This window comes from Electrophorus electricus, chromosome 2 (genome assembly GCF_013358815.1).
Source record: "Electrophorus electricus isolate fEleEle1 chromosome 2, fEleEle1.pri, whole genome shotgun sequence".
Lineage (NCBI taxonomy): Eukaryota > Metazoa > Chordata > Actinopteri > Gymnotiformes > Gymnotidae > Electrophorus > Electrophorus electricus.
Window position 1 is genome coordinate 16625504 of NC_049536.1, and position 25662 is coordinate 16651165.

Here is a 25662-nt window from a genome sequence, read left to right on the forward strand (position 1 = left end):
CCACTAAAAATATAATTTAATATTTACTATATAGCAAAATTAATTGGACTGAATAATGATTATACAAATTCTGTATTAAAGTTTGCATTTAAGTGTGCAGTTAAAAAATTAATTTTATCAGGCAAGAGGTTGGGCAGTCCTGTGTAGAGGAACATGTGCTGCTTTCTTTTATGACAAAGCTGTGAAACTGCGTTTGTTAACTGTGGAGGTGTAGGGTAAGAGTTTGGGTCTACTGTTTGGTAACTGCTACTGTCTTCTGCAGATAAAAGCTGTTTTATTGTCACAGCCGAACTACTTAGTCGCCAAATATTTAATATTAGTAGGTGCTTCTTAGGTTTCGTGGCAGATATGTCTATGCTAGCTAACTCATTCATCTCACTAACGTGGCCAGCTAGCTAGACAACTAGCTAGCTACCTCGCCAGCCTGTATAGCCTCTGGCTATCTATGTACACAGATGACTTTGAAGTTGAGATTGAAATTCAAGCATAACACTTAATGAACTGCCACCTCTTTTTCCAAGGTACTCGGGTGTATCTTTGTGTGCGTGCTGTGTGTCTCCGAGGCTCGTGCAGTTTCAGAGTATCCGGAAACATGCCGAAAAGGGCCAAGAAAGCCGAAGAGGGTTCTGCAGATGGCGGTAACAACAATGGAACAGGTACTCAGTGGATGTGTCTGTTAGTGAAATCTGTTGTCGGAACTAAATGGGTAAAAGTATTATTCCTTGTGGCTTATTTGTGATATTTATTAACATTTTTAGAAACGGCAGTGAAGAAAGCAAAGAAGGCAAAGGAACCAGAGCAGCCCATTCTGTATGAAGATCCGCCGGATAAGATGACCAGCAAGGATGGCCGTGCAGCCAACATGAAGATAACATCTTGGAATGTAGATGGCCTTCGTGCCTGGGTTAAGAAGAATGGAATTGGTGTGAGTTTTGTTAAGAGATCAGTTTCCTTATCTATATTTTGGTATTGCAATTGTCCATAGAAACCTGTTGTTAATTTTTCACCCATCCATAGTGCACTCAGTATCTACTGAACTGCATTGTATTGTATGCTATGTTTTTGTTTTTTTTTTGTTTTTTTCTGTTCACTTATTGTTTTAATTACACAACTCCTTTAGTGCATAGAGTGCATTGTAACCCTTCTCCCCTGTTTGTCACTGCCATTAGTGGGTGCGTCAGGAAGCTCCAGATGTGATCTGCCTTCAGGAGACAAAGTGTGCTGAAAGAGCCTTGCCAAAAGAGATCACCTCCTTACCAGAGTATCCACATAAGTACTGGGCTGGATCTGAAGACAAAGAGGGGTACAGTGGGGTGTCCATGCTATGCAAAACTCAGCCTCTCAGTGTCACCTATGGCATTGGTGAGTGCTGCCAGTACCTCTATGGACAGTGGAATTTGTTCTCTTTGAGCTCTATGGAAATTGAGTTCTCTTTCAATTTACAGTGCCAAAGTGATTTATTTTTTTAAATTGCATATGAATTTAGGCAGGTTTAATATGTGGTTAAGATGTTAGTTTCTGAAATCTCTCATTGGGAATAGTGATACTCTGGATCAGTATGGCACCAATCTGATAGTGTCTGATACTCATTTGACACAATCTCTTAGCTGTGGTGTCTTTGCTGGAAGCACGCTATTCCAAAAAGTCCTCTGTGCAGGAACTTTTCCCTGTACTGTATCAGCTTTGCAAGTGAAAAACTATTCCATACAATTTCATGTAGGCTAAAAGTTAGTTCAATTAAATTAGAATAATATGGTTAAATATGAAATGAATAGTAAGGGTGCCTTGTTAAAAAAATGTTCAATTTAAATTTCAGCTACCAAGGCATGCAGCATGATTAATGCTGGCTTGTAACAAACATCTGCAATTTGGAAGCATTTCATGCATGATGCAGCTATTGGTAGCACAGCTAAAGCTTGTGACTTTCGATCAAAATGGAATTGATAAATGTTTTAGTTCTATACTGATTAAAAAATAAAACTCTGATCATACATTTCAGTCAATGATGATGAAAGTTGCTGTTTTACAGAGTAGAATGAATTGTTCTAAGGTATGATTACCCAGAATATTATACGTATGGCCAAAACAAAACAAGCAGTTGCTTTCAGTTCTGTGACTACCCAAAAGTAGTGACTTTAAAATGCTGATTTTGCAGAAGAGTAACACCACAGGTTATAGAATGTCTGGAATATCATGAAATTGTAAGAAGTCTGTGGAAGCAGATGAAAGACCCCGTAATGGTCAAATGGGATACTTTGTGACTGAATTTTCAACATGACAGCATCATTTATCACTACATTTACATAATCACCCAAGCCTAGAAGGTGTGTAAAAATATCCTGTCAGGATCAGCACAAGAAAATGTTTAGATAAATTCATTAGATTAGGGTATCTCAGAACAGACATTGGGCTACTTTTGGTAGCCTAAAATGATTGAAATAAAACTTTGGGGTTGTGGGGAACTAAGAGTTCCTAAATGAGAATTGTAGAATTATTTACACTTACTACGTTTGCTGCGTAATAGCGGTAATGAAGTTAGCAAAGCAAACCCCCTAGTTACAGTTAATGTAACACATTTGATATCATACAACAGAATTTCCATTTCAAGATTATGAAGTCTTCAACACATACAAGTAGTAGAGGTTGAGAGTAAGAACATTCACACCCCCTTTTCAGCCTTTTCTTCCTGTTTTCTCCACTGTAGGAAAAGATGAGCATGACAAGGAGGGGCGTGTGATCACTGCTGAGTTCCCATCGTTCTTCTTGGTCACGGCCTACGTGCCCAACGCAGGGCGCGGTTTGGTGCGACTCGAATACCGCAAGACATGGGATGTGGACTTCCGTGCCTACCTCTGCAACCTGGACCAGCGCAAGCCCTTGGTGCTGTGTGGTGACCTCAACGTGGCCCATCAAGAGATCGACCTCAAGAACCCAAAGGGCAACCGCAAGAATGCTGGCTTCACCCCCGAGGAGCGTGAAGGCTTCAGCCAGCTCCTTGCCACTGGATTCACCGACACCTTCCGTGAGCTGTATCCAGAGCAGACCAATGCCTACACCTTCTGGACCTACATGATGAACGCCCGGGCCAAGAACGTGGGCTGGCGGCTGGACTACTTTTTGCTGTCAGCCGCCTTGCTCCCTGGCTTGTGCGACAGCAAGATTCGTAGCACTGCCATGGGTAGTGACCACTGCCCCATCACCCTGTACCTGGCTGTGTAGGGTTGATCCCTTGTAACTTCAGTATATAATCTCATTCTCAAGTATCTAAGGGCAGGGGTAGATTTTATTTTGGAATCCCCCCCAATCAATTTAGATCTTCACATTAACACAGTAATGTGTAGTTTAAGATTCTCTATATCTCTCTCTCTCTCTCTCTCTCTATATATATATATATATATATATATATATATATATATATATATATATATATATATATATATATATATATATATATATATATATATATATATATAATTTTATAATCTTGCATATAAAAGGCTCAGATCTGGCATTAAGCTGTTATGGTAAATGGACTAACCCATTCCCTGTGGTGTTCCCCCCCCCCCCCCCCCCTTCTTCAGATAGTGAAAATTGAACATGTTTAAGAAAAGTATTTTGTGGATACTAATGTCTGAAGTAAGAACTTTGAGGACTGTTTAATAATCAGCAGAAAATGATTAAACTGTTGTTCTTTTTTTAAAATCTGTATTAGCCTGTAGACTATAATAGCGCTGTAGTAGTTTCTTCTTATTCAAGCCAAACTTGTCAGTGCGCTGTTTTGAGGTTATTTATTTAGAATCATACAACTTCAAGGGTAAATGAGCCACCAAAACTTTGGTAAGGAGTGAAATTGTGATTTAAAAAAATATTTGTTTTTTTATTGAACAAACATTCTCTGAATCCTTGCATGTGTAAAGGATGCAAGAACATACCAGGATGTACAATTTGGCATGCTAACCTGGGCTTCAGTTTCAGTTATTTCTGAATTGAACAGTAAAAAGGTTTATCTCAAGACTTAAACCTTTTGTATTGAATCCAACTGATACCTGCAGTTGTGCATCAAGCTGCCATTATTTGTTTGGTGCTGTTGCAGAATTACGATTTTCTGGTGCTAAAGCAGTCATGTCTTCACTGTGCTTACTACTGTTGTTGCAAAGTAGTTAAAGGCGTTTAATTAATTCAGATAAAACTAACAAACTGTCACTAACAGTTATTTTCATTGTTTAAAATTTCATATTTAGGAACTTGTCTGTAATCATATTTTGTAATAAACGTAGTTTACTTTAAAAAAAAAAAGCCTGTTTTTTTGTTTGTTTGTTTTTTCTCTGTGTATGTAGCTTTGTATTAAGGTTGTCATTTATTTGATTTTGCTGTTTTAAATAAAAGGGAAACACTTAAGTAATAACTGTTAACTCCATGTTAGAGGTAAGTATAGGCATTATAAATGTAGCCATCATTCATATTTAGCCTTCTGCATACACAGTTGAAATAGTATGGTTTTTTTCTCTCTTTTCTCCACACTAAATTTACAGTCACTAAGATTATTGTACCTCTGGACATACAACTTTTAGTAAGCTGAGAATCTATTCTTTAAGCATAAGTTACTTTAGACTTTTTATTTTTAATGAGGTTTACACTCAGAAGTGTTGGAATCTAAATCTGCTGTTGATATACTCTTCAGTAAATGACCTGTATTTTGGGAGAAATTGAGTTGAGGACACAATTCATACTTTCAACTACTGTTTTGTTCCCTAGACAGGTGGTGGTGGTTACATTTTTCCAAAAAATACAAAATATTCTATGCTAGAGTTCTATGGATTTGAGTTCATATTGGTAGACAAAGTTCAGTAATGCTTGGTGATGTCATTGGATTGCAAGCTTAGTGTTGTTACCATGTACAAGGAATAACTTTCAAAATAGTTAAATTTACTTAAAATCTATGTGTACAGGAAATTGCATCAAGTGTGCCCAAGTTCAACCCTAATCATCTACCCTCCTATAGAGTTTAGTTCTAGTCCTAATCTAGTTCTAGTCCTAAATATGTTGTACTATAATTAAGATGCTACTGAAGGCCTTGATTAACTGGAGCAGATCTGTTAGATTAGGAGTTGGAACTAATATCTGGGATTTGTCTTGTGCAGCCCTGAATTATTTGAAATTTTATAAATTATTTCTGTGTACCTTCTGGTAATGTAAAAAAAAGTACATTACCAGAATGTCAATTAAGGGCAGTAATGAAAATATAAATGACATTTAGCAGACACTCTTATCCAGAGCAACATACAAAAGTGCTTTTTCATTTACTCATAGAATATATCCTAGTACAGTAGGTTAGAATCAAACATACCAATGAACTAGAATACTGTAGAATACAGGGATGAATGCTGATACCTAGAAGTACAAAATACATAAGGTCTGTCTTAATGATACGTGCTATAAAAGTGCTAGAGTTTGTTAAACAACATAAACAATACCCTACAATAAGTACTAATTTAGTCAATCAATATAGGAGCAGTGCCAGTTGTCCTTTAAATATTCTGCAAATAGATGGGTCTTCAGTCTGCATTTGAAGACTGCAAGGGACTCTGCTGTCCGGACAGCAAGTGGGAGTTTATTCCACCATCTTGGAGCCAGGACAGAAAATAGTCTCGATGCTTGTCGTCCATGAGACTTGAAGCAAGGTATTTCAGATTACATTTTTAAAAATCTGGATGGAAGAAGCAAATTGTAAGAAGTCAGTGTTTCATGAACAAGTCTGAATAATATCTTTGTTCAGTGCCCAGCCTCCATTACTAGAGTATATCCAAGTTCTAATAGAAGATACAGTGTCAACTGTAACTGTGCCTTTTTCCTGTTAGTAATAGCTACCTTGCAAAAATTTCAAGATCAAGATAACTAATGATACAATTCTATAATTTTACATTCAGTTGTTTTTCTTAATATCTTTGTGTTATTCACTACCACATAGGTATCAAATCAACCCCTTGGACTTAAATGTGTCCATGGACAAGGAGGCTTTAAAACAAGCAAAGGGCAGTACCAAAAATACCTATTTAATACCTCACTAACGACTGAACACAGCTGGTCTAAAATGATCCCACATGACCAGAACTAATTCCACTACAATACACACCATTTTCATAAAATGTTATAATTTTTCTGAATTAGTATTGTTGCCATTATTATTACTTTTTTTTTTACTCATCATTATAACCTTTGCCCTTTCAGCGTTTAGTATTAGCTATCCAAAGAACCTAAAAGTGAATAGCATAACCTGTTGAAAACCTTGTTTAAAAAAACATGCTTTGCCAAATGATTCCAGAAAATGTTTAAAAACAATTTAGACAGTAAAAGTTGAGCCAGTGAATATATATTTTTTGTCTGAATAATTTATTGAATCAATAAGAAAAGATTATATATTTACAAATCAATCTTTTGACCACAGATTTTATTAGCAATGAATAAGATATCCAATTATTTTCAGTAGTTTCTTCTACCTCCTCCAAATGCATTTTACAAAAAAATGGTTGAAAAGAGTTCATTTGGTTATTATAAATAAAAGATCCAAAATGTCTTTTTCCAAACTACTTTCTTTTGTTTTAACTGCAATTGTCATTATACAATCCCAATGTAATGAGGACTGCACACTGGCCTCAGGAATATCTGCAATATGTTAATCAATGCTTCTGTGAGCATCAACACTCCACGAACTGAACTAATATTACATGTGGTCCACAAGTTTAAAAAAAAAAAAAAAAAAAAAAAAAAAGGTTCCAAATGAACAAGAGAAAGTATGAAAATATGTTTTCTATGTAGTAAATCTAAATCTAAATATTGCAACAAAATTATTTAATCTTATGAATGTATCTCATATAAGCTTATACTTGGTAGGTATGTGGTGCATGCCTCTCACTGCTGTCCTAATGTGACCAACTTCCACATATCTTAAGTGATGGTTGGAATTAAGAGTCTTTGAAGTTCCTATACAGGGATATCAACATTTTATCCCAGCAAGATTACAATGCAAGTTAACTCATCTGACTACTTGCTGCTACACATTTGCACCATCACCACCTTCTAAACTAAATAGCACATCTTTGCCCTCCTCTACAAGGTAACCTTGCTGACGTAAGGTTTTCAAAATGATAACTAACTCAGACAAGAAGGCCAACCTCGGTCTCGCAAAAGCTTGAAAGCTGTAGGAAAGGAACTTGTGCTCTTCGGCCCTTTATGTGCTTTTGGTTTGGCTGCGCTTGCGGCCACTGGACTGTTCGCATCCTCTGCGCTCACTCAGATGGGTGCGCTCATGCTTGCGCAGGGGTGCGGCAAACTTGAAGCTCTTGCCGCAATGAGCGCATCGCCATGGCCGCTCGCCCGTGTGGCTCAGCATGTGGTTCTTCAGGTGTGATGAGTGCTTGTATGTCTTCCCGCACTCCGTGCAAGTGAAGGGCCTCTCACCCGTGTGCACGCGCTCATGCCGCTTCATGTTGCCAATCTGAGAGAAAGCCTTGCCGCACACAGCGCAGCTGAACGGTCGCTCGCCCGTGTGCACGCGCAAGTGGCAGCGCAGCATCTCAGGCCCGGCAAACGTCTTGTGGCAGACAGTGCATGGGACACGGGCACGTGGCCTCTCGTGGTTGCGTTGGTGCTTCTTCAGGTCAAACATGTAGACGAACGCCTTGCCACACACAGAGCACAGGTACTGTCGCTCGCCCACGTGGTAGCCCTTGTGCCGGCGCAGCAGGCTGGCATAGATGAAGCTCTTCCCACACACGTTACACTGGTAGGAGCGCGCCATGGAGTGGTAGCGAACGTGGATGGCCAGTTTGAATGCTGTCGGGAAGCACTTTTCGCAGTGCGGGCACTGGTGCAGGCTCTCTGACGTGTGGCATTCGCGGTGGATCTTCAGGTATGAGCCCTGCGAGAAGCTCTTGCCACAAACGGTGCACATGTACGGCTTCTCGCCCGTGTGCACACGTGCATGCTTGACGAGGTCAGCCTTCTTGCGAAAGGTCTTGGCGCACTGGGTGCACTTAAACGGCCGGGCGAGTGAGTGCGTCTTAATGTGGCTTGACAGGAAGCTGAAGCAGCGGAAGCGCTTACCACAGTCCGAGCACTGGAACGGCCGTTCACCTGTGTGTGTGCGTGCGTGGTTCTTCAGCTGGCACTCATAGCGGAACTCTTTCATGCATACGCGGCACACGTGCTTCTTCTCGCCCACCTCCTGAGGTGCCCGAGACTCGCTGGGCACTGCCAGCGACTTCCTGCCCAGCACTGCTTGTGTCGGAGCACTCTTCCTGTTAATGATGGCCTTGATCGATGGTGGTCTTTCAATAACAGGAACATATGTTGTCTCTTCTGTGAGGACCTCCACAGGAGTAGTAGAAGGCAAGATGGGAAGGGATATCACCTTCCCAGCTATTTCTGAAATCCACTCCTCCATGCTCATTTCCCTTACCCCAGGGGTCTCCGCTCCATCTGACTGCTCCAGAAACTGCAGCTGAGTGGTCTCCTCTCCCCCGTTGTCCAATTCTGAAACTATAACAGTAGATCCATCTGCAGTGAGGTAGATTTGTTGAAATTCACACATCCCCGTATTGTTCTCTTGACAAACTGACTCCTCATTTAGTTCATCCTCCACCCTGACTGTGTTGGGTATGGCAATGCTGTCTAAAGGCTCCACCTCCTCTGTGTCACTGGGGGTTGGACTCATTATAGTGGCAGCAGCACAGTCAGACTCTGACTGGTTTTCTGAGATGGCTTGTGTAATAATGATTGTCTCTTGTGCCATGGACGAGGGAGATGGGATTTTGTCTTGTGCAACCGAACTGGCAGGTAATACTGCTTCTTGTTCAGATGAAATGGAAGGTAATATTCCACCAGTTCCTCCATCGGAAGGGAGGGGTAAACAAACAACCTCTGTTGTTGAGTGAACGGCTGCTGTCAGGGAAAAAAACAAAGGAAGAATACAGTAATCATTAAGTATACTAATAACCACATAAGATTTAAAATGTATACTCTGGAGGAAAGAAGCAACAGTCCTCGCTTTATTCAAATGGTCATTGTCTAATGAGCAGAATAAGATGTGTTGATGCTTTAAAAACAGTATATTACTACACTTCAAGACTAAAGTTTGATAACATTGGTGTAAGGTGATGTTCAGCCTTTAGTAAATTAGTTAATGTACCTCTGAGAGGCTTACCATTTCTATTGCCATGTCTCCTGGTTTTGAAGTGTTGTAGCACATCCCTTAACTCTGCTGGATCAGATAATGGCTGAACGATGTCCTCCATGGCAGACAAGGCACCACAGAGCCATGAGGCTGTCTGAAGAAGTACAAAACTTTCATCTTAAACACTGCGTGGAGAACTCACTGAATATAAACTTTGTTAACCTCTGTAATCTGTGCGAAGCATACTGAAAATTCCAAAATTGTAGTTTCCACTAGATTTACTAGTGTGTGGCTGTGATTTTAGTACCTTTTTTGTACTATCAGGTGCAACAGAAATATCTTAAAAGGGTTTAAGTTACTGAGAAATTGGGTTAGAACTTCAAAAGGGATACTAACACAAATTAACAATTGCCCCAAATTAGTGCCTGATCCTAAAAATCACAAATTTAATAACTGAAATGGTTTTTGCTTCTGCCTTTGGCATTGTAAAAAGACACCCTAGCATGTGAGTAGGGCAAATTAATAATTGCTAACCATTTCTAAGGATGCAGAAATTTATTCCTGTGAGAGTAGAATATTTGTCCTTGCCCTGGTTAAAAAAAAACCTTGAGATTCCATTCATTATTAACAAACAAAAATACACATCACAGTTAACAAATACTAAATAAAAATAGTTATGCAACTGGATGAAATTGCCCACCTCTTTAAGGTTTGGCACAGGCAGGAGTTCCTCTACTCGAGTTAGGAACTCCCATGCCAAGCTCTGTAGCACCGCGTCATACCCAGAACCATATTCTACAGGAAAGACATTCTGCAGAGATAAAATGGTAATAATAAGACAATAGGAAAAATGGCAGTATGGAAGCAATTAAAGACTGAATAGCTAAAGGAAGAAGAGAAGAGACAGAGAGATCCATATCAAACCTGAAAAAAGTTCTCTCTCTTGGTTGCATCCTCCAAGATGTTATGGATCATCCTTATGAATTTGGTATTCATTATTTCACTTTCAACATCTTTGCACTGTAAAGTTCAAATGCAATAACATGGCTTACTGATATAAGCATAAGCCTGATATAAAACAGGTACACTTATAAAGTCTGAATCAATTCTGTCTGACTCCTTGAATGCCATTTGTAAAGACATTCTTATGCTTTTACTCAGTCATAAAGATCAGTTGGGGTCCTCTTGATGATACAATATCACATTTACTGTTATTAACTCTTCACTTCATAAGTCTGGTATGTATGGTTTGAGAACTGATATTTGAGAACATAAACTTTTGGACAAAAGTTTTTTTAGGACACCAGCCTTAAAGTACTAGTATCTTGTAGCCTTAAATTACTATTAGGTGGTTTATTTGAAATGTTTTAAACATAAAATCATGCCATTTTATTGTTTTTTTATTGAATATTTATGGAATTTTGTTAGTTTATTATCATTAAAATCCAATCTTAATGGTTGTGCAGACTGACAGTTTGGTGGTTTGAGATACCAAAACATAAAATAATATATATTCTTTGAATGAAGTAAAAATATGTTAAAACTAAAGCACAGATAATTCCAAAACATTCATGATTTATCTGACAAATGCTTTAAGGTAGCATGGTATATTATTTGTATATTATTAATTGGCCTTTAGGATTTTAAAATTGCTAAAGAATGAGACATGCAACCGAGACCCTCTAAAATATCACATTTTGTTTTATTGCGTGATTGTGTATCTTACTCTGATTAAAGGTTCACCAATATTTTTTAACATACTGTTATCACAAAATACAACAAAATAATTGCAATATACTAGTTTGTCCAAAAGGTGCAAAAGGTGAAACTGTATATTCACACCTACTTTATAAGTAAGGTTACGAAGTGTGTCCAAATGTGCTTGAATAATCCAGCGGTCAGGAGTTTTGTCCTTAAAACAGAGCTCTAAGATCACCTACAAGAATAAATTATTTACAAAACATTTTGCATGGAACTATTATTCAAATTTGACATGTGACATCATACTAACATTATTTTTTGTCTCAGACACTAAGGTACATTACATGTAAAGGAAAATGTTTTAATTCATATGTATGAAATTCTTGTTATTTATTTGAAGTTTACCTTTTTCCGCAAGTGAAAGACCAGCTTATTAATTAGACTTTGACTCATGATGTCTGGAACTGCTTCTGACACCAGCATAACAAACTGCTCCAGTTTCCCATATTGTGTTACATTGTGACGCTGAACCACTTGCCACAGAAAAGCAGACATTAGTCGCAGGGGTGGCACCACAAGGCGGAGGGCAGAAAGAGGGAGTGCAGGGGCTGAAAGAGAAGAAGCAACAGTTATTTTATGGGAAACGTTTAAATAAACCCCTTTAATTAGGGCATTATTGTGAGGGAAGGTGTCAGAGCGTGTTTACACCTTGCATTAACATGCATTTTTGGTGATCGAATAACGTTCAGCTTTCACTTGACCTGCATGAAAAGCCAGGTGTAAACACACCCAAGACACATTACAATTGGATCACTCAAACCACATTTGGAGGTGGTCAGAGAGAGATCTTGAACATGTTTTTCCTACAAGTGTAAAAGAATGCATCTTCTGTGCATAAAATTACATAAGCATAAACGCATCTGCTGACTAACTACAGAAATTACAGCAATTGCCAAACAGAGCCTTCTCCTGCATTAAAGCCGACACTTCTTTGTAGAGTTTCTGCATATATTTAACAGTATATGATACACTGGTAATAGTACGTCAGTTTCAGGAACTAAAATGGAAGCGTTGTGTTGCTTGGTTTGCTTTTTATGTGGGAAATTAAGATTGGTTCTTTGTAAGATTGGCAAGATCTGCTCACACTGGGGGCACATTTTAGTGAAAAGTGTAAATGGAATTCACCCAAAGTAAATCCAGTATATATAAACTAGGCACTATATAAATGTACATAATTATAAATGAGTTAATTATGGCTGCAAAATATGGGCAAAAATATTGTGTGATAATTGCAATTGTAATATGCTTTGCAATAAGTTAAAAGACATTTTACTGAAACCATGTGATGTTGGTAAAGTCCTGGATAAAAGACAACCCTGATTCATTAAAATGCACACAGAACACTGATCAAAAACATCTTAAGGTGGCCATGATACTCATAGTAGACAATAAAACAATGCAGTGAACTTGAGCAAAGCAAAGACATCTGGCACAGTTAGTACTGGACATAGTTAAAATTCAGGTCTGAGATACATGTTTGCAGTTTGCATTCAAAATGCTCTTCTCCAAAAGGAATAGTTTGGATACATATGCATATTAAATCACCACTGCAGAATCTCTCTCTGTATGCATGATTACCACCAGTCTATGGTAAGGAAAAAAGTTAACCCAGGTCTAATTGCCTAAGTTGCCAACATAAACTTCGCTTATTTTCTCAGCTTTCCTATTCCGACAATAATCACCGCATGCATTATTAATAACTAAAAAAATGCTACAAAAAGCTACAACGGTAGGAAAGCCTAAGTAACTCTAGAAATGCAAAAGTGGAGCAAAGCAACTAGTTACTCTTCTGCCACTATACAGATTTATTTACAAGCAAAACGTATAACGGCAGTTTATAACGCATTTCTAGTCTGGACTCAACAAAGACTATTTATAACTGCATGTTATTATTACCGTTAAAAACAATGGAAGCACCACATTGGCCTAGAAGCTGACAGTAACAATCAAACTGCCGAACTAATACATAAAAGTCAATATAATTCAGTGTTGCCGTTGGCAAATGATTGCGTTTGTTAGCAAATGGGCTAACATGTAACCTTAAGCACTACAGACCTAAACCTTTAATTACCATGTCAATGTCAACAACTAGAAGTTTCTCAAATATTTTTACTTATGCATATCTGAGGGATACTGCTGGGAAATATTGTCATACCATGTCTGTACCTGCTATTTTGACAGTATTCGCTTTGCTTGCTAGCTTCACTCTCTCTAAATCGCGCCACTTAACCACTTGCTAGCGTTTAGCTCGTAAGCTAAGTTGCTTATGGTTTTCACTTACTTGTTTGGCGACTTTCTGGAGTAACTATTTCCATGATTATGTTTTAAAGAAGCGCAGAAATATATATTTAATCAAATGTTAATGACCTCATATCAGTAAGATCGTATTATTAATCAATAACAAAACAACTACTAATATATATTTATCGTGAAGCTGACCGAAGCAACGAACAACCATGCATAGCCGGAAATCACACCGGATATACAACCCACCTCTGTTTCGCAGCGACAGAAATTCTCTGTAAATAACTTTTAGTGCCCCTTCTGATCTGGTGGTTAAGTGAACTGAAACCATATTAACGTTATTACTGTTGGCCTATGATCATCAGGGTGGAAGATACAAAACCACTGAATCATCATTATCAAAGTATCGAAAAGGTAGAATATTCCATATGTGACAGAACAATTCATTTAGATTTCCCCACTATGACACAAAAAACATGAAAACAACTAGGCATAGTGTGTTCCGATTAAAGATGATTTTTCATTTGAATGTACACGTTTAGCATTGTTTATAAAGTTCTGACAATGTTACGTGCTGTAGATATAAACATGCATTATGAAGAGGAACCATATTTGAAGAAACTATATGGCTGTGAGAAAATGTGGCCATGTAGAGACATTGCTAATCATTTCTTATATACTAACATAATGTTATCAACAGTGCAGAAAAATAATATTAATCACCATGACACCACCATAATTAACTTTTTAAAAATTGTTTATTCTTGCTTTATAAAGCTATAAGCCATAAAATGCTTGGAAGACATCTTAGTATGTTCTGGTTATTAGTGATTGTATTTGAGGTAATATGATGTTCATATCAAATACCACAAATAAAGTGTTTAGACTACATCACTTAAGATATATTGATGTAGCATGTAATAACTGGATATTACAGTATTATTCCCAATGCTAACTAATTTCATTTTAATTGCCCATGCAAGTAGTCTTTTTAGACGATACAAACAAAACACAATACAAACAACAATGATCTGTCACACTCTGGAAACTAATAAGCCCTCTGCAGTGCATCACACCTGCTTTTAGAGTGAACAAGCTGGCTTTACTAATCCTCACCTCTCCATCTCCATTTGTCCTGTATCACTGGAAGCCTGCCTGCCCAACTTAGGCTTGATGGCTGTCCTTTTCTAACTAGACCCTCAGTTTCATGAGTGCACTCAATTGATGGAAAAGAGAAAGGATGAAACGCTGTATAAAAGGAGGGAACTGATTTATGAGGTGGTGGTGAAGAAGTGGCCTGGAGCTGTTAACAGGATACACAGAGATGAGCACTTTCCCAGTAATAAACATCCAGTTTTATATGCATCGCTGAGGGTGATGACTCTGTGTGTATGTGTGTGTGTGTGTGTGTGTGTGCACACGTGCACTTGTATGTTAGTTGTGTGTCTGTATTTAGGAGTAGCCCCAGATAAGAAATGATACTGTAGCAAATTTAGTGTACATGCTGGTTCAGCTGCCTTTATTTTATTTAATCATCAAATCCAGGGGGGAAATATATATATATATATATATATATATATATATATATATATATATATATATATATATATATATATATATATATATATATATATATATATATAGTGTCTTTTTTTGGGGGGGGGGGTTGTCTAATATTGAAAGGGAAGTAATTTTTATTTATGAGAAGAGATGTTCACAGGTGGGTTTGGTTATTGCCTGTCTGTGTTGTGGAGTTACATATATAATTAAAATTCCACGATGACGCCAAGGGTATCAATCCAAAATGCCATAAAACAGTGATTTGGAATAGCACTTAATTCCGCTTGCCTTGCCTCAAATATATACCATACATATTAAGTGCACAGTGTGATGTATGAGACATGTTATAACAGTAAGAACAGAATGCAGTACAGGAATGCTACATTCTTTCAGGGCCCTTAAAATCACAAATGGCAACAATCCAAAAAAAAAACAAAAACAAATCATCTTAACATATATCATGAATAGTCATCCCTTTACCGAATAGAGGTGGTTTGAGACATGGGGTGTTCCCAGTTACATCCCTAAAGCTCCACCCACCCCAATACATCCCCACTGAAGAAGCATAGCTAAACAGCTACAGCACTGGATATAACACTCACTGCAGAGGCATGGAGCATTTGTGGTCAAGCAAGTGGAAGCGATGTCAGAAATGAACATCTAAGCACCGTGAAGAGTAGAGCATATCTGCGGACGAAGATAAGACCTCCATGTGTTGATTCACTGTGGAAATTTATGGTGAAAGGACAGGGTGTGGGGAGGTAGTAGGGGGAGGCTGGACGACAAAGAGTTGATGGCTAAGCTATAAAGAACGAGTGGGGGGAGTGAAGAATGTGAATGGACATTGAGAAACAAAGGGAGCAGATAAAGAGAGTGGAGTAAATGAGGGAGAGAGAGTGGGTGGCAGGTAAAACCAGAGTGGGGACCATGAGCTGCGCACTTGTGACTGCGTCTTACGATTCTCTGCCTGCTCGGCTGAGCCCCCAGCGCGTGAAAGATCAGCACACTGCTCGACGGCTTTCATCACCACGGGGCTCAGGAGCTCCAGCCTCGCCTGTGGCTCTTCGCCGCCCCTCTGCTCTGCCCGGATACCTGCTCTCGCCCTTACAGGAGCCCAGTGAACTCCGGCATCACAGGCAACAGCGCTTCTCCCTCTCACTGGATTCGGAAGTCTCTCTGGCACCCCCTGTGCCTGTGGCAGGCGCTGCCCCACCATGCTGCCACGTAGTGGGGGTGGTGCCACTGCTGCGCCTTGCACTGCTCGTCTTCAGCTGCCTCTTCTGGGCGGCCGGACTGGCGATCTTTACGCTGGGCATCTGGGTGCAAGCCTCGCTGGCTGACTACATGCTGCTCTCGGTGAACCATTACCCTAATGCCCCACTAATACTACTAGCCACGGGGGCGGCCATCACTGCCTGGGGATTTCTGGGCTGCCTGGGAGTGGCAGTTGGCCTGCCCTGCCTCCTCCGGGCCTATGGCATCTTTCAGCTGGCTGTGCTCATTGGGGGTTTGGCCGCTGGTCTCTCGGGGCTCTTCTACAGAGAAGATATTGCTAGAGGTTTTCGCAGTGGCCTACAGAGAGCCGTCGTGAGCTACGGGGATGACGAAGGCCGTGCCAATGCCCTAGATGGCATTCAGAGGGCACTTAAGTGCTGTGGGGCAGAAGGTTGGCGTGACTGGCTCCTGTCTGAATGGGCCACCCAGGACGCTCTTTCGCCAGCAGGCAACTTGGGTAATGGCACGTTTTCTGTGTCAGTGCCAGACAGCTGCTGCATACAGCGCAAGGCCTGTCATAACAGGCCATTGCCAGAAGGGGGCAGTGGAACCATTGAAGCTGTGGGGATTCACCAACATGGCTGCTTCAGGAAAGTCTTCAGTTTTGTTAATGATAATGTCTTTCATATTGCTGCTGCTGTGCTGGGGCTTGCCTTTACGCAGGTGTTAGGTATTGCTCTAGCATGTATACTTGCTAACCACCTGGCTTCTCAGCCTCGTAGACAAGGTCACTAAGAAATGTCAGAGTTGTTGTTCAAGAGAACGACCAGTAATCCAGCATTATTCTATGAAAAAGCTAGTTCCATAGACTTCCTTATTAAGTCTACTTATATATTGAACAAGATCTTCAATAGAGAGTATGTACAATTAAACAAAGAGTTAGCTTAGAAAACCACCTTCAAGAAACTTTCTTTAAATAACACTAAGTAATTTTTTCTGAAATATTTATGAAAGTGATTATTTATTATGTTTTTTTTTTCTTCTTTAAAGTACAGCTCAAATGAGATGAAGAATCTAATTACTTGGTAGTCTCCAAATGAACTAGTTTAAGCTTCATAGACCAGGTCCACCACATGGAAGCGTCATGTTTGAAATACATTTAGTACAGAGTATTTGACTCATCTAGGCCATTAAGCATCAGTGTAATGGCTGTTTCATAATGTGAGGACTCAGTGAAAAAATGACATATTGCTCCTTTAAGTGCACATTATCAACTAGGGAGATGCTCCAATGGTGCTTTCAGGTTCTGTATTTGTGCTGGATTCCAAGCCATTCTACAGGAACCCTGGATTTTGATTTAAAAACTGTCCAACTATCCAAACTGTACACTATGACAGATATTTTTTTGAGAAATAAGATGCACTAAACTAAAACAGAATTAAGCTTGATTTGACTTTGGATTGACTGTGGAATTTATAACATTTTGTTGTTTGGATTTTCTGATAACCATGTACATTAGTACTTATATTCAATGGTGTTTATGCAATAATATAATAATACCAGGCATACCATATGTAGAAGCAGCTTGCATGATTTACAATTACTATTTGAGGATAAACTACATAAATATGAATGTTGCTGACAGATTAGTCTAAAAGGGGTGGGGGTGGGGGTGGGGGGGGTATATCAAGTCCTTCACACTTTAAACAAAAACTGATATGTTTCTTGAAACATTTTTGACTGAAAATGATTGGAATCACAGTAAACTGTAATTATGTCTAGAATTCTAGTTTTAGTCTTAGAAGAAATGTGGACTTGGATAGTTGTATCTTAAGGCAGACACCTGTAAATTAAAATTCTAAAGACAGATAATCAAGATAGTCTGCTAATATCTTAATACAAGATTGAGTTGACATTTTAAAGAGCCTAATGTGTGTAGAGATGATGTCAAGCTACTTTGTTTTACTATACTTTTCAAATATTTTACTTTTGACAAGACAAATATCTTAAAGTACAAACTTCTGTGTTGGTCACTTATTGAGCACAAATTTTCTATCTCATGTTCTAAGTGTTTCCTCATTGAATGATTAAGCCTTCAATTACTTAATTTAACATGCAGCATGCAGATGACCTGAGTTATGCTAGAGGAGGTGTATTCATAATCAAATACAGGGCAGCATGACTGTCACAAGCTTTCGTTAACTGACCAATTACAATGTGAGAATTCAGCTAAATTTCTTGGACAAATACTTGCCTGCTCTAATAGGTTTGTTCAGTGTGTTCATTAGTGCCAGGCAGCAGTAGGCCCTTTGCAACAAATTCCACTGTATTCCAAGCAGGTTGTTCTAGTTCTCTTCTTAATGTTCAGTTAAACACTACACAAGCCCCAAGGAATGGCAGTTAGCTCAATAGTTAAGGTACTTAACTAGCAATCAGAACATTGCCAGTTCAAGCCCCACTGCTGCCTTACTGTGACAGTTAAGCCTCACTTTCTCAAGTTGTGTTCAGTCAGAATTGTATGTTGTTTTGGATAAAAGCATCAGCTAAATGTAAAGGCACCCTATGCAAACAGCTCTATTGGATGTGAGGAATGTGTAGTTTTCTGAGCCATGTAATAAATAAAAATGAATAAACATCTGAGTTTGATTTCTATTTTAATTAGCCAAATTTATAGTGCTCAGATTGAAGTTTTCCACTGTTACTGACACATTGTATATTATGTGTCCGTCTATAATGTGTGTTTATGTGGCATTCTAATGTGTTTTTTCATTGACTTTACTGATGCAGTTTTAAAAGGCTAAGTCTAGGAAGCCAAGTGTAATTAAATTGCTAACAATTTCAAAACTGGGTTCCATGTCTCAAAAATCTGTGCAGCACTTTACATTACCTTCAGACTACAGAGTACCTGAAAACAAGAGCAAGACTCATTTGCATTTTAAGAACATGAATAATAAAGAGCTATACTTCTTTATCACGATCCTAGATTACAAATGTAAACAGGTCTTAAATTTGGCCTGAGTTGGCAAGTCTATCTGATTTCTAAATTACCTGACAGAGTGTGGATTCATGGCCAGTCAAACGAATCTCATTTTGACCTGAAGTCACCTTAGTAATTAGATTTTTCCCTTTTTTTTTTTAGTTGGGCAGTGTGTCTCTCTCTCTCTCACACACACACACACACACACACACACACACACACACACACACACACACACACACACACACACACACACACACACACAACCTGGGATGCAGTGGAGAATTTTGCCTCTTTGACATACTGATGCACATTTTCATGTTCACTGAGGTAAAGCAAAATGAGCAGTGTGCCATTTCTTAAAACAATGAGTCTGACCTGCTGCTCAATCCTCAGTCTTCCATATGAATCCTGATAATACCTTCGGCGAACGCAGTCACCAAGCCTACGTGTAACTAGCCACATGTGCTGTTTATAACATTGTACTCAGAAAGGGCTTTGTAATGTTTCAAACATGATTTCACTTCAAAAATGTTACTCTGGGAAAAAGAAGAGGATTTTTTGAAGGAACCTGGATCACCAACTGTAGGAGTAGCAACTGCATGGAGCAGAGCATCTGAACAGTTCCAAGTTAATGCCAGGCTCTGAGCCTGCTGCATTGTTACTGTGTGCAAGGCAACTTGATAATGGTGCTTCATGTTATTTCAGAGAAGTGGAGGTTAGTAGTAACCAAAGTGTCAACCCAGAGTGAATTGCTGGGATACTGAAGTCAAAGGCACAGAGCTGAGGGGTATTTCAGGCAATTTATTACTTCCTCAGTCAGGTAAACTGTAAATAGGCACCAGCTGCCTTCGAGTTAAGGATAATGTGAAAGTGTAGGGATTAGCACAGTGCAGTAGAATGTCACATGCAATACAATGTATTAATGTCCACAAGGCAATACAGTATCCACATATGCAATTTTGCCATGAATATGAAATGGCTTCAACTGTGGTTTGCATCCAGTGGAATGTTTAAACAATTACAACTGCAATATTGCTTGGATTCTTGATCTTTTACAACATTTTATCCTAGTCAAATAAATAAATTAAATAAACACATAAAAAAATGGTGTTTTAAAGTTAGTACTTTATGCCAGTTCATACACTATTCAATTTTTCAAAATGTTTGTTCATATAGGTCATACACAAGTGTAGTGAAGATAGGGGAATAATTTTTAATCTGATGAAATTCTAACCTGGTCAAAAGGGGGTACTTTCTTCCACCCCTAGGGTCACAGACCGGACCTGGGACACGCTGGTGCGTTGAAGATTAGCAACAAAGCCATAAGTGGCCTAGCTATCGAGATGGCCTGGCTCCTGACCCACAACCGCCTCTCCTAGTTATAAACTGATGGATGGCAAGGTGAAAAGCTCTTACCAGCCTGGGTATGGTATCGAAACCATACATTCCATTAGACAGGGCATGTAACTTTGCTCATCCCACATTCACAAAGTAACAACTTATCATTTAATTGACTATGATATCAAAGAATTGACCAATAATGTATAGTGATTTTAATATAATCTCCAAATTGTGAAGTGTGCTCCTGTTATTTTATAAGTATCTGTCGCATTATACTGTTCATTACTTGTTCCTCATTCATTTGTATTATTCACCCATATAACTTCATCTGTACGTTGCTTACCTCATGCATAGGGAATGGGTAGGAGGGGACGGGCAACCCCTACTGAACTTTGACGGAGACAAAGATTCTTTTTTGTTGTTGTTGGTTTCTTAAACAAGTCAGTAACCTCTCGCTAATTACCCAGAAATACTAGGTTCTTTAGTGTTTATTAATCAGATTAGTTAACTCTTCCCTCACCTGTGACTCATAACACTTAATTAGTCCCCCCCTTCACTGTTCGCGACGGCTTTCTCTCCTGATCCTCTTATTAGGTTGTAGGCATTCTTTTATTACGAATTTATTAAGTTTCCTTTGTTAGTCTTGCTCGATACGTAGATTACCCATTTGAGTACTCCCATAGATTGCATGAACTATTCTATTTACTTTGTTTCTCTAATTATTTTTATTAGCTAATCTAGTTACCTGCATCGACCACGACTTGTTTGTGTTAAATATAGCTGGTTTATATTGTTAGGTTTGCGATTGCGATTCTAGTGAACTAGCCACTCCTGGTAATTAATAGAATCTTATTCAATGATTTGTGTATGTTTTTTTTGTTTTTGTTTTTATTTTTGTTTTTTCTTCTGCTTATGAGTCAGGTTACGGAGTATAGTTGGGTCATCCGATCAGAATGAATAAATCTGGTATTCTGGAATTTATCTTCCAAACTGAATTATTTCCTGTTTATTTGGTGGTACAGAGGTTGAGTGACACAGTAGCTCTCTGGAAAATCGACTCTGTTTTCCATGTGCACAGGTGTGTGTGTGTGTGTGTGTGTGTGTGTGTGTGTGTGTGTGTGTGTGTGTGTGTGTGTGTGTTTGTGTGTGGTCTTAAGGCATACAAAGAAACATGATCAGAACATGTACAGAAACAGTAGGTATATTATCAATATACATCGGTAAATGACTCCACCTAGTGGTTACTGTTTTACTTACGCGTGACCTTCTACACCTGTGAATCCACATGCATCAAACATCATGCACTTTCAAATCACGCAAGAAATATACAGTAGAATGACCAGTTATATCAACATAAAAACAGTTGCGTTGGCATATGAACTATAACAAAGACTTTTAATTCCAGGTTTGTTAAGGGTTATGGTTTTATCAATGCCTAAAATTACAATAAACTTATAATTACATAAATTGTACATCTACTCACTCATTCAATGGATGCACACAATCATTATCTAATCTGAACACAGTCGATTCCACGTTCTACCAGGAACTAAATCAAGTTGTAAAGGAAAGGAATTCCTACAGGCCGTATGTTCATCACATGACTATCAGAACAACGTCCTTTTTAACATTACTCCTCATCAGCTCCTGAGGCATTATGAGTCACTACACCTACAGGCCACATAGACATAGGTAGGTGCTGATCAGTGATCGTGACTACAGTTCCTACTCGGAGGTCTTTGGTTTCTGTAGTCCACTTGTTTCTGGGCTGAAGACACATCAGAGGACATGTATGCATGTGGCTTTGAATTCAATATTCCCTCTCCTATCCGGACTGTCCTCAGGACCTCCTTGGTGACAATCTGAGAGCCAAGGGTTGCACACAGGGCTACTTTCAGAGATCTAATCTCCCTCTCCCAAGCACCACCAAAGTGTGGTGCTCTGGGTGGGTTAAAAAGGAATTTAATCTCTTAGCAAACTGAAATTGCAGTGCAGGTTGTAGAGTAGTAAATGCCTCTTTGAGCTCCTTATCCCCAGCATTGAAATTGGTGCCCTGCTCATACGATCTCGTTAGGCTTTTCTCTGCGGGCAATGAATGTACGCAGTGCATTCACTATGAATCACTATCTATGATACTAATGAGATCTATGTAAACACCTCTTGTAGTTAGGCATTTGAAAATTATGCCCAATCACCTTTCACTACAGGGGCCTACTCTGACTATAAATTGCCTAAAACAATCAACACCAGTCAAATAGAATGTAGGTTTAAACAACAGAAGGTGGAATGGTGGCAGATCAGCCATTCTCAGTACTACTGGCTTCCCCCTCCATTTTCAGCATTCCCCCCAACTAGTGTTTCTTTATAGCTTCTTGACCCTTGAAGATCCAGTATCTCCTTCACAATTCTGCATAGATTTGTTCAGGACCTCAATGTTGTAGCTCTTTATCACAGTGTTGTATTAGGAGATGGCTGATGGGATGGGGTTTTTTTTTTGTTTGTTTTTTTTTTGTTTTTTTTTTCCTAATACAACAGGGTGAACAGCTACCTGCTCCAGTACATCACTATGTCGCAGGTGACCTCCAACCCTAATAAGACCATCTGGGTCAAGTTCAGGTGCTAAAGTAATGAGTCTACTCATAAAAGGGGCTGGATTCCCTGCTGATAAAGCTTTAATGTCTTCTAGTAAACTGGTGTGTTGAGCATGTTTAATAAGACTAACCTCAGATTCCTGATATGTGTCTGCTGATGGGTTACCACTTTGATTAGCTGTTACATGTAGTTCCTGTATAGAGGACTCAACTAATTAATTGAAGCTGCAATACTGTGTGTATAGCAGGGTTATCAGTTGTAAGACCCCCACAAAAAGTGGGTCTATGTTCCTGTTCATCTTGATCAGTGGCAATCGTTTTGGGCTGGATGGGCCACACCTCTGTTTTTCTATGAGAGAGGTCATCTGCAGGGTTATCCTCAGTAGGTACATCATGCCACTAATGTATGTCTGTAAGGTCCTGGATTTCAGCTATTCTCATTCTTACAAAGACCTCATAATGACAGGAATCAGATTTAATCCATGTCAGTGTAGTGGATGAATCTGTCCACAGGTGTGTCTCCTGGATGTCCAGTGTAAGTTACTTATGAAGTGTTTTAGGCAGCTGGGCTCCAGTCAGTTCTACAAAGAGTTCTAGTCTAGGCATTGACAGTTACTTCTTGCATGGTACTCTAGAATGAGCTGCCAAGAAAGCTATTTGAATTTGCCCTGATTTATTCTCAGTGTGGAGGTAGCCCACTGCTCCATCAGCCTGTTGAGAGGCATCACAAAATATGTAGGTAGCTCTTTGGCATCCAATGTATGGGGAACATAACACCTCATCACTGAGTTTCTTTATATGCTTCAGTTCATCCTCCAAAGTGTGCTATATATGAAGTAGACTGGAATGCAGACAAGGATTGTTCCAATCTCTTTGTTTCTCTGAGAGTTTCTGGACCAGAATCTTAGCTTTTGTATTGAAGGGTACAATATATTGTAGTGGATCATATTGGCTAGCTAAGATGCGATAGATATTCTGCATAGTGGCTGTCTGAAGCTCTGCCATTTACAGGTTAGAATGTACATCCCTTGGATGAGAGCTTGCTCGGGGATGGCAGAGGCAGGTGTGAGTGCATCTGCATGCACAGTGAGGTGAAGGCTTTTGGAGGATGGCTTGGTGTCAAGAAGGGCAGCAAATAAGCTACATCTCTCCAAGGGAAACATCAAGGACAGGGATTGGACTCCAGAGGACTTGGGGGAGGGTGTGGGGGGTGTGGGGGGTGGAGGGTTATTTTCTCTGATGAAGCCCCTTTCAGACTGTTTGCAACATCTGAACAAATTATTGTCCAGAGAGGAAAAGGTGAGCACTACCATGAGTCATGTGTCATGCCAACAGTGAGACATCTTGAGACCATTCATGTGTGGGGTGGCTTCTCATCCAAGGTAGTGGGTTTGCTTAAAATTTTGCCTAAGAACACTGCCATGAATAAGGAATGGTATCAAAACATCCTCCAAGAGCAACTTCTTCCAATGATCAAGGAGCAATTTGGTGATGAACAATGCTTTTTTTCAGCATGATGGAGCACCATGTCACAGGGCAAAAGTGATAACCAAGTGGCTCGGTGAACAAAACATTGAAATTTTGGGTCCATGGCTAGGAAACTCCCCAGATCTCAATCTGATTGACAACCTGTAGTCAATCCTCAAAAAGAAGGTGGACAACCAAAAACACAGAAACTATGATCATCTCCAAGCACTGATTAGGCAAGAATGGGTTGCCATCAGTCAAGATTTTGCCCAGAAGCTGATATCCAGCATGCCTAGTCTTAAAAGAACATTGACTGTAAACACTGTAAATATTAAGTCTTTGCTTAAACTGGATGTATTTGTCAATAAAAAGATTTAAAAAAAAACTTATGAAATGCTTATAATTGTACTTCATGAAATTGTACTTTATGAAATGTTTATAATTGTAATATACCATACAAACATCTGACAAACTGAGGCAGTAAACTTTGTGAAAACCAAAATTTGTCAGTCTCAAAACATTTGGCCACAACTGTAGGTTTGCCATTATGGGTCACCATGTGATGTGGGATGTACCATGACTCAGAAGACTGCGCAGCGATACTGGGTAGCACATTAGTGACATATTTTTTCTAGTTCGCGGACCTCTGCACTGTATTCCTTTGCTGTATCCAGGTCCTTAGCTATGCACGTCTCTGTTGCCCTTAAACGACAGGATGGATTCCTTTGGGGATTTCGGCTCGGGCATGTGTTTCTTGTGTAGTAGGGGAGTCGCATACTGAAGGAGGAAATTTACCTCTTACAGTCCTAGCTTGGAGTGTTATGAAGGGCCTCCTGGTCATGTCAGTAACGAACCACCTCCTTCTCATTTCTATAAGGAAGTATATCTAACTGCCATAGCCTCTCATTGTGCTCATGCAGTTCAGTAATAAGTGAGGCAAAGCATGTGAAGAGGAATTGTTAGTGTAGTAAGTTATGCTAGATAAGCCTTGTTGGTCCCTGTAGGGTCCAGCCCAACATTGTTCTTACAGCAGCAGGTCACCCTGGTGGTCCTAGCCTCACTGGCTTTGCTGGTGTAATTAAATGTGGGAAGTCAGAGCCTATCACTAAAAGTGTGTGGATATTGTTGAATGATTGAAGGGGAATTCCACTGAGGTGGCTGTGCTGTTCTTGAAGCATTTCTGTAGCGTGTGTATGATGATCAATCCTAAGTACTCAGCAGTGAATGCGCCTTCCAGTCACTATTTATTTATTCTCAGGCTGTGTTGCTGTAGATAAGTGGAATATAAGTCCTGCAAATCATTAACGGTTCTCAATGATAGGTTTTCTGGT

General features: G+C 39.3%; 3 protein-coding genes across 6 annotated transcripts; 2 read left to right on the forward strand and 1 right to left on the reverse strand.

The window, feature by feature from the left end:
* Positions 1-141: 141 nt before the first annotated feature.
* Positions 142-3374, forward strand: apex1 (APEX nuclease (multifunctional DNA repair enzyme) 1). The gene is made up of 5 exons (XM_027006828.2): positions 142-215; positions 522-656; positions 759-925; positions 1170-1362; positions 2705-3374. The coding sequence occupies exons 2-5, from the start codon at positions 593-595 to the stop codon at positions 3217-3219; spliced, it is 939 nt and encodes a 312-aa protein (XP_026862629.2). The 5' UTR covers positions 142-215; positions 522-592; the 3' UTR covers positions 3220-3374.
* A 3403-nt stretch (positions 3375-6777) lies between these two features.
* On the reverse strand, positions 6778-13394 carry si:dkey-14d8.1 (zinc finger protein 485). Of its 4 annotated transcripts, none has more exons than XM_027006819.2 (7): positions 13215-13394; positions 11279-11481; positions 11019-11108; positions 10097-10192; positions 9873-9983; positions 9203-9326; positions 6778-8937 (listed from the first exon to the last, which is right to left on the reverse strand). In XM_027006819.2, the coding sequence occupies exons 1-7, from the start codon at positions 13246-13248 to the stop codon at positions 7229-7231; spliced, it is 2367 nt and encodes a 788-aa protein (XP_026862620.1). In that variant the 5' UTR covers positions 13249-13394; the 3' UTR covers positions 6778-7228. The 4 variants fall into 4 exon arrangements, with proteins under 4 accessions (XP_026862620.1, XP_026862619.1, XP_026862621.1 ...); XM_027006818.2 differs by having other exon boundaries at positions 6778-8940; XM_027006820.2 differs by lacking the exon at positions 13215-13394 and adding an exon at positions 12989-13061 and having other exon boundaries at positions 6778-8940.
* A 2239-nt stretch (positions 13395-15633) lies between these two features.
* Positions 15634-16929, forward strand: LOC113575361 (tetraspanin-7-like). Its single transcript, XM_027006823.2, has one exon. The coding sequence runs from the start codon at positions 15665-15667 to the stop codon at positions 16745-16747; it is 1083 nt and encodes a 360-aa protein (XP_026862624.2). The 5' UTR covers positions 15634-15664; the 3' UTR covers positions 16748-16929.
* The last annotated feature ends 8733 nt before the right edge of the window (positions 16930-25662 follow it).